The sequence below is a fragment of the Mchenga conophoros genome, linkage group LG16 (assembly GCF_057382185.1).
Source record: "Mchenga conophoros isolate Kocher_MC1m ecotype Shallow Benthic linkage group LG16, M_conophoros_male_GT1.1, whole genome shotgun sequence".
Classification (NCBI taxonomy): Eukaryota; Metazoa; Chordata; class Actinopteri; order Cichliformes; family Cichlidae; genus Mchenga; species Mchenga conophoros.
The window spans coordinates 2,480,287-2,488,995 of record NC_140541.1 but is presented as its reverse complement, the minus strand read 5'-3'; the positions used below and the strand labels follow the sequence as shown (position 1 = coordinate 2,488,995).

At 41.3% G+C, this 8,709-nt stretch overlaps 1 protein-coding gene across 1 annotated transcript; it reads left to right on the top strand.

The window, feature by feature from the left end:
• The first annotated feature begins 3,379 nt into the window (after positions 1–3,379).
• LOC146556088 (trace amine-associated receptor 13c-like) lies at positions 3,380–4,708 on the top strand. Its single transcript, XM_085249005.1, has 2 exons — positions 3,380–3,552; positions 3,889–4,708. Exons 1-2 carry the CDS (start codon positions 3,380–3,382, stop codon positions 4,706–4,708), a joined length of 993 nt encoding a protein of 330 aa, XP_085105131.1.
• Positions 4,709–8,709: the final 4,001 nt, after the last annotated feature.

Below are 8,709 nucleotides of genomic sequence, written 5' to 3'. Positions count from 1 at the left end.
ATCCGGATAAATCTGAAACACTCCGCGTCCACACTATCATTTTCAAAGAGTTGTGCATCCACACTGAAACGACCTAAAATGCTTACATTCCAGTCCTGCGCATGCATGTAAAGTAAGAAGATTCGACCCGCCTCATTTCTGTCTGCCGTTTATTTTCTTTCCGGCTCTTTGAAAATTGGCCAAATGTGGAGGAAAAGCACCGAGTTTTTTTAAATGGACTAACAATGAGGTGGAGTTGTTGCTGCGAGGAACACAAAAGCACAAATTGCAAAAGCGAGTGAGAATTAAAGCATTTGAAGAAAAGCTCTCTGGAGCATGTGCAGACTGATATTAATCTTTAACAGGGCTGTCAAACCTGAGAGCTAACAGAACAACTGCTGCTCCGCTGTCTCAGTTTAATTGGTCACATGACTGCATCATATAACTAAAATGCGTCATCTTTCCAAAAGTCTGCGGCCACGTGAAAACAGCGTTTTCAATTGTTTCTGCTTTTTCAAAAAGCTCCGTTTTCCTTGACCGAAAACCTCAGTGTGGAGGCCAAAACGGAGACAAAAAGATGTTTTCAAACGAAAACGTATTAGTGTGGACATGGCCACAGCCTCCTGTGAGTCCTGACACCCCTCCCCCCACCTGTCACTTTCACTCATGTCCAGGCTCATGAAGACTGGACCAGAAGGCGAGCACTGTGCCAACTCTCCTGGGTGATAAGCTAACAGCAATGAATGTGGATGCTTGTCTTGTCCTGGATTGTTGAGTATGTGACAGGAAAGTCACAGTATGTGCGTCTTCTTTATTGTGTGTCTGATAAGGTGACCAATAACACAGGGGCACCCCTTCCTCTTCACCATCTACACTGCACAGAGTCCTGCCACCTTCAGAGGTTTTCTGATGACTCTGCGGTGGTTGGATGCATCACTGAGAGTGATGAGACAGAGTACCGGGCTGTGGTCGACTCCTTTGTCAGGTGGTGCGATCAGAATCAGCTGCAGCTCAACGTGGCAAAGACCAAGGAATTGATAGTGGACTTCAGGAAGACCAGGAAAACTGTGACCCCTGTTTCAATCCAGCGGGTCGATGTGGACATTGTGGAGGGCTATAAATACCTCGAGTACACACTGATAGTAAACTGGACTGGTTAAAAACACCACTGCACTTTACAGGAAGGGCCAGAGTCATATCCATTTTCTGAGGCAACTAAGGCTTAGACGTTTTCAGCTGAACTTTGCTCACCACTTCCCACAACCACCCTGACTCTCCTTTCCCTGTGTTTCAGTGCCCTAGACCGCTGATTCTTGAACCACACTTTTCCTGCTGGCCAGTTTAAGCTCATGTCTGCCTGGTCTGGAGTTTCATAGTCCATGTTAGATGTGTTTAATACTCTAGCTTGTGTCCCGATCCGTGATTGAGGTGTGAGACAAACGACCACTGGTCCAAGTGCGTCAAAACAATGATTTTATTAAACACGTGTGTGGAAAGATACAGCTCTATATTGTCAATGCAGATCTTCCATCAAAACATACTTTCAGCGTGGTTTTATTATGTCAGGGTTAACGCCCCTTCTGGCGTCAGAAAAAACATCACATGTACAGGTTATAATTAACGACAGTTCAACAAGTTTCCGTGTTCAACAGCATTTCCTCCTTATTTGGTTGTCTGGTCCCCCCAGATGTTTCCTGTGGACCCCGGATCACTAGTTGCTAAGCAGAGACAAAGTCTTTCACCTTTACCCTAGAAATGATACTTCATACGTGTATGTAAGCGTGTTAGGCCTTCATTCACAGCATGCAGGTCATTGCATCAACATATCAGTTCAGACATGGCGCTGAGCCTTCCTTAGACTGTATGCTCAACTCTATCATGAGCACAAATGCAATGTGCGTAATAACCTGATTGAAACTATGTTTAATAAATGGAATAAATGACACTGCTCAAAGCTAAATAAAAAGATGTAAAAGAATCAACCTGATATAAAATGATATAATCCCCACACTTGCACATTCATAGTTCATTTGCTCGAATCCGGTTTCATAGCCTTAGTTCTTGGTCATTGTGTTGTACTTTGTTTCTGTAAATAAAATCTTCTAATCACTAAGCTCTGCTTTTGGTTTCATTTCTCACTGCTGGCTACCGAGCCCTGACACCCCCAAGGCAAGTGTTCCAGATGGGAGCCCACAAATCCAACACAGAGGGTCCAGTTGTCCAGTATGTTTGTTTTCAAAAGAAACAGCAAATCGAGCTATTTCTTACCATGTCAAAACAGCATCCCAGTAAAGGAAAGCTTCAGCTCTCAAGGTTGCTCAGTGACAAACTCTTCCAAGTCTGGAACATATAATAGGTCGTTTGATAAAGTGGGAGACACAAACAGATGAAAAAGGGTTTTACTCCATAAAAGAGCTGGCCTTCCTCAAAATAGCTGAAAAGCATTTCTACCAGGATGAAACAAATAGTTGGGTAGCGCCACCACCTTTTCATTCTCCAAGACCACGACTCCCCAACAACAGACAGCAAGCCAGCCACCCTCTTGCTTCACTCAGTCGAATGCTGAAGAATTGACCTGGGATGAGACAATAGTTTATGCAAGGCATATCAACAACAGCCTTCTGGGTGTCCTTGTGCGGTTTTGCAAGGATCGAGTGGGAGCTACTGCTGATATCAAAGATATTTTAGTTTTCTAGTGAAAAGACTCTAAAAAAGAAGAACTTTGTGCAGTACTTTTGGTATTTATATTTGTAATTGAGCTATATTAGACCTATTTCTTTTATTTTGTAACTTTGTAATATATTGTATTATTTAATTAGTTCAGTCTGTTACTGTTCTTTTTCTCTTGGAGCAACTGTAACAACATTATTTACTTCGGGATTAATAAAGTTTTCTGATTTTGATTCTGATTGAGAAGAGAACTGTTACTCCTTCACAGCAAAAGGAAGCCGGTGAAATGGGTCAGACATCTGGATATGATGCTTCTCGGACACTTGGATGAGGTGTTTGGGGAATGTTTATCACAAGACCCTGTGGTAGACCCATGACATGCTGGTGACATTATGTCTTTGGAGCCCAGAAAAAGAAGCATAGGTGGCTGGACAGGAGGCATAGGCATCCCTTCTTAGACTCGTGCTCCTGAAATCCAGGAGAAACAGCAGGAAATGAAATGATGTATCGGTGGAATAGGTGTGTTTTTATTTTTGTCAAGCTGTGAAACATAAGTAAATCTCAGGACGTGCATTTCCAGTGAAAGCGTTAGAGAATATCACACAAGAGATTTTCTGTGGTGGATGGAGAAAAGGAGTAGGAGGAGTAAGGTAAGTCACATTACACGGATAGCTTTAGTCAGAAAGGTGCCAGTGTTCAGCAGCTTTCATCTTCTTTTCCCTTTCTGCTCATGGAGAACGTGTATGGACAACAATTCTGCTTTCCACAGCTCCTCAACACCTCCTGTAGGAAGCCGCTGCAACATCACAATCAGACCATTTTTCTCTACATTCTGCTTTGCTGCATCTCTCTGCTCACAGTGACTCTCAACGTCCTGGTCATCATCTCTATCTCCCACTTCAGGTGTTAAAGTAAACTTTACTGTGATATATTGTGTTTGACTTGAGCATACTTGGATTAGCTACAGAGTACTTCACATTTACTAAACTGTGATAGCTCTCTTTTACAAAGGAACAGCTGATGTGATAAATGTTTGTACTATTTAACTGAAATGATTTTATATTCTGACCTCCTCCTCTCAGAATGATGTGGAAACGAGAGGTTTGCCCTACTTTGTTGCACTGGATTGTTTATTGTATGTTGTTTTACTTTCAGAACTGGTGCATTACTGTAGCCTTCCACCTGCTGCAGGTTTATTAATATTATGTTACATCTTTCTTTCTGTTTTTTTCTTCTCAGGCAGCTTCACAACCAAACCAACCTCTTCCTCCTCTCTCTCGCTGTCTCAGACCTCCTTGTTGGCCTCCTGCTGATGCCGCCTCGAATCCTCCTTTTAGGGGGCTGCTGGTTTTTGGGCACCTTCATGTGTGGACTGTTTTACTATGCCTCTTTTGTTCTCACATCTGCCTCAGTAGGAAACATGGTGCTTATTTCATTTGACCGGTATGTAGCTATTTGTGACCCCTTGTCCTACCCCACCACAGTTACTGAGAGAAAAGTCCAAATCAGTGTCTGTCTGTGTTGGGCCTGTTCACTGCTGTATAACGGCACAATACTAAACAACTTTCTGAAGCAGCCAGACAGATATAATTCTTGTGACGGGGAATGCATAGTTGTAATTAATTTCATAACTGGTGCTTTTGATGTCGTAGTTACCTTCATCGGCCCCACTGCTGTGATCATATTTCTGTACATGAGAGTATTTCTGGTGGCTGTGTCTCAGGCTCAGGCTATGAGATCTCATGTTGCCTTTGTTACTTCAAAGGGTTCAGTTCACGTTGCCATTAAGAAGTCTGAGAGAAAAGCAGCTACAACTATTGGTGTTGTTGTGGCTGTGTTTCTGATGTGTTTCTGTCCTTACTTTTATCCCTCTCTCGCAGGGCAGGACACATCAACCAGTGTGGTATTTTCAGTTTTTGGGGTCTGGTTACTTTATTGTAATTCCTGTCTAAATCCACTTATCTATGCGTTTTTCTATCCCTGGTTTAGGAAGACTGTTAAACTGATAGTTACATTGCAGATTTTGCAGCCTGACTCTTGTGATGCCAACATACTGTAGAATTAAAATCCTATCACTCCTCAGTTAGTCAAATACACTGTAAAGGTCAAAATGTGAAAAAATAAGTTGATATCTGACATCTTCTTCAGCTGTTAATGAAAAATTGCATCAATTATTTGTAATAATGTATCAATATTGATTATTACCAGCTGTAATAAACAATATTAATCAAGAATTCATCAAGATCCTTTAACTTCTTCATGAAAAATGCACATGCATACTCCAGAGTCACTATGAAGACTTGTGTCTCATCTTCATTCACTCCACTCTCGTCAAAGAACCTTTTTATTTTGTAGATGGTTCCTTAGCTATTACAAATGGTTCTTTAAAGAACAAAAGGTTCTTCATCCTTAGCTGTCTAAGTTGGTGGTGTAAATGGCATAAATATTTACTCACTATAACGAGGCTGTGAATTATACTGTGTGTTTTGTTTGTGTGCATGTGTGTGCGAGGGGGGAGGGCGGGTTACCTGGTGATTACCCTTTAAGAGCAGATGGTAGGAAACTGAATATTCAAATAAAGTTAGAAATACTTGCTTAAAAATATACTGGTGGCAGGTGTGGAGGCCAAAGCCTAAAGACCCCCCCCCCCCCCCCCCCCACACACACACACACACACACACCTAACCCAGCAAACCCATTGATCACAAATAATGTGGTAATAGAATATGAAATTTATTATTAAGATGTTTATGAATATGGTGAGTTAACAAACAGTAGACACAATACACACATTCAAACACTGTACTTTAGTTTTAAGTTTTAATAAAGTATTACTATTTTCTGCTTCAAGGCATTACTTTTGAGATTATTATATATCTTAGAAAATATAGCATAATGATAATACTAGTTATTGTAAACTTTACAAACCACCCAGCAGTATGTAAAGTCAAATTATAAAATACAAGTAAATAACAATTGCACAACAGAATGTCAATGAGTTATGACAAAGCGCACTGCTTAGGTAAAGGATCTGAGCACTTGTTCATCACTGAGCAATTTGTTAATATGTGTTTTTAACCCAAATGACAGGGAGAGAGAGAGACGTCAGAACACGTCGTACTATGGCAACCTCCCGGGAGGGACGGAGGGGGTCAGTCGTTGGGATGCGCAGGCAGATCGTGCGAACACTAGTGATGTGTGATGCCACTGATTTCCTTTCCGATCCGATACCAAGTAATATCCAGGGTGGTATCGACGATACTGATCCGATACTTTGTACAAAAACTTATTTTATTTATTGTATCTCAAACTATACCATCATAATGATTACAGGACATCAGATTACTTGTTCTTATCACTTAATGATGCAGAGTTCATCATATAGAAATAAAAAACTGAAGTTGTTATTTGGACTATTTGCTATTTGAACACGTTGCTTGCCTGCAGCACTAAAGGACTCCGTGAGAGACGTCTGTCTCGCCGTAGCAGCACCTGTCCCTGTCCTCCTCTTCAGTTCGTCTCAACATACGCTCGTTATATTCTGTGATATGATTTACTCTGAGGTGTTTGACGAGGTTAATGTTGCCACAACCATACATGCCAACCCTCCCGATTTTTCCGGGAGAATCCCGAATTTCTCCCAAGTTATTAGATTAGATTAAATTTAATTTTATTAACCCATTGGGAGGGGTCCTCTGGGGTTTTCACACAGCTGAGTAAACGTTAAACAGAAAACTGATTAAAGAAAGTGTGAGATGGTCGAGAGTTTACGCCAGCGCCCGGTTATATTTGAGATAGCAAGGAGCAGACGGCAGTTTCACTCCACCGAGGGAGCTCGTGACGTACTACCCGACTTTCTTTAGACCACGAAGGCCGGTCCTCAGGTGGAAGCGGCCTCTGAACTTGGACACCCCCGCTGTTTCCGGGCTGGCCAATAATAACGGTGACATTTAACGTATTTTATCCGATAAATAAACCCTGTAAAATATATTTATCCCCCCCCAACAGCCCTTTTGAATGTCTCCCTAATTCTGAGGTAGAAACTGCAGACAGTCAGATTAACAGTATTTTGTCTCTATCTGCCATTCTGCAATTCATCTCATGTAAACAATAACGTGGCGCACAGCTGACGTGAAAAAAGGCACATACCTGTGACACTGCGTGATGAACTCTGTATTCCTCGTCCACACGTAAACGTAAAAAAGGAGTTTTAAAAAATCTCTGTTTTCGGTGATTCGAAACGCCGTTTACGTGGACGAAACAGCTGCGTGTTCAAAAATACCCGTGTAGGTGCGGACGCAGCGTAAAAGAGTTAGTAGTTAATTTTATTACTACCTGTAATTTTTTGCAGATTACTGGTATTTGCTTAATTGTTTACTAAATGTTTGAGGTGAGAAATAAACCGCAAACGAGCAAAATATGGGCGCGTGGTTGGAGGATGTGTTTGTGCACGCGGGGGGTGGGGGGGCAACATTTTTCCTGTAAAAAGTCTGGCAACCACTGCATTAAGCCAAGAAGAGGTCATTATACTAGCAGGAGGTATAAAAGCCGGACCAAAGTTCAGCACGTGGTTAAAGTTTGTAATCCAGCCGGGGTGTAAATATCACTCAGCAGCCAGTCGTAGAGCTGAAGCATCAACACATAAATCTACCCGGCTTAAATCACAAGAGCACCTCTGACCGAAAAGCTGTAGATTTTTCTTGTTTGCACAAATTAATATATATATATATATCTATCACCCTTATGATAAAACCCATGTCAGCCATTGGTTTATGGACTTTGTATTTTGAAGCCTCAACATTTGCTTTATCGCTATGTTGTTTTTTTGTGAGCCTTTTGGGACCATATTAGGACGAGGGATCAGAATCTGGAGTCGTGCACACTATTGTTTCATTTATTGTGTATCCATAAGATTTATACAGCAGATCCAAGTTGTGCCTTGAAAACAGGAAAGTCGTCTGCACAGAGGAGAACTTTAATTGTACAAAGTGAGGCTTTGTGCTCACATTTGCTGCAAACACTCGATTTACCCTGTTTTGATGCAGAATTCACTTGAAATCAGGCAAGAACTGGACTTATTTTTTATAATGTGTTCTTGTGAATTGATTGTGTATCGCATATGTTTGATTTGACTTTCTGCAAGACAACAGTTGTCCGCTGGCCAAAAAAGTTTTCCAAATACCTCCACGTGATCAAGCCTGGATTTAGAAAAGAATAGCAAAAAATCTGCACCTCCTGCTTCACATGCAATTTGTGTTTGTGTGTTCAGAGGCGGCGGCGAGAGGGGAGACCTCGGCACATCCAGCTGGAGAGCCTGACCAGGAGGAGTCGAACATTAACTCAGCTCTTCCAGGGCACCCTGCAGACTTGGCTGCTGGCGACAACGAGGGATGACGTGAACGCCAAACTGGAGTCCATCACAGGTCAACTGCAGGTATGCGAGTCAGACCTTCTGAGGAGGGTTTCACTTTTCTCTCTTCTTTATAATTGACTCTTTTTCTCTCTCTCTCAGCTCCTTGTCTCAGAGTGGGAGGGATTTGAAGCACAAAGGGAGGAACTTGTCGTTTGGTTGGCTGATATGGATGTCCGCCTGAGTGAGGTTGACCAGCTGACAGGAAACACCAGTGAAAAACCGAAACAACTGCAGGTGTGGGCTTGTTTTGATATGAGATATATTTGATATGATACATACGTCAGAGACATTATCCTAAACTGGTCTAACAAAGGACATGAAACTTACCTTACATAATGCTGAAGTTCATTGATAATTTTAATCAAAAACTTGTTGTTGAAATATTTTTACTGAACATACAAGCATCTGCTGATGAAAATGTGTTGATTTAATGGTCTGTTATGAAGCTATTGCTATTTCTAATGTGTTTTATCACTTTCTGATGTTTTATTAATTAAACAATACATGTATTAATTGTTGCGTTATCTATAGATATAGTATTTATATATATTTATTTATAATATAGTAAAAATATTGAATTATTACTGTTTAAATGACTAATATGTGACATGTATTAGTAGTGATGTTGTGCTGAGGGTTAAAATGCC

Excerpts from the sequence above, each read along its gene's own strand:
- LOC146556088 (XM_085249005.1), top strand. The coding sequence starts at position 3,380 with ATGGAGAACGTGTATGGACAACAATTCTGCTTTCCACAGCTCCTCAAC. Across the intron at positions 3,553-3,888 it reads ATCTCTATCTCCCACTTCAG|GCAGCTTCACAACCAAACCA; the intron begins GTGTTAAAGTAA and ends TTTTCTTCTCAG.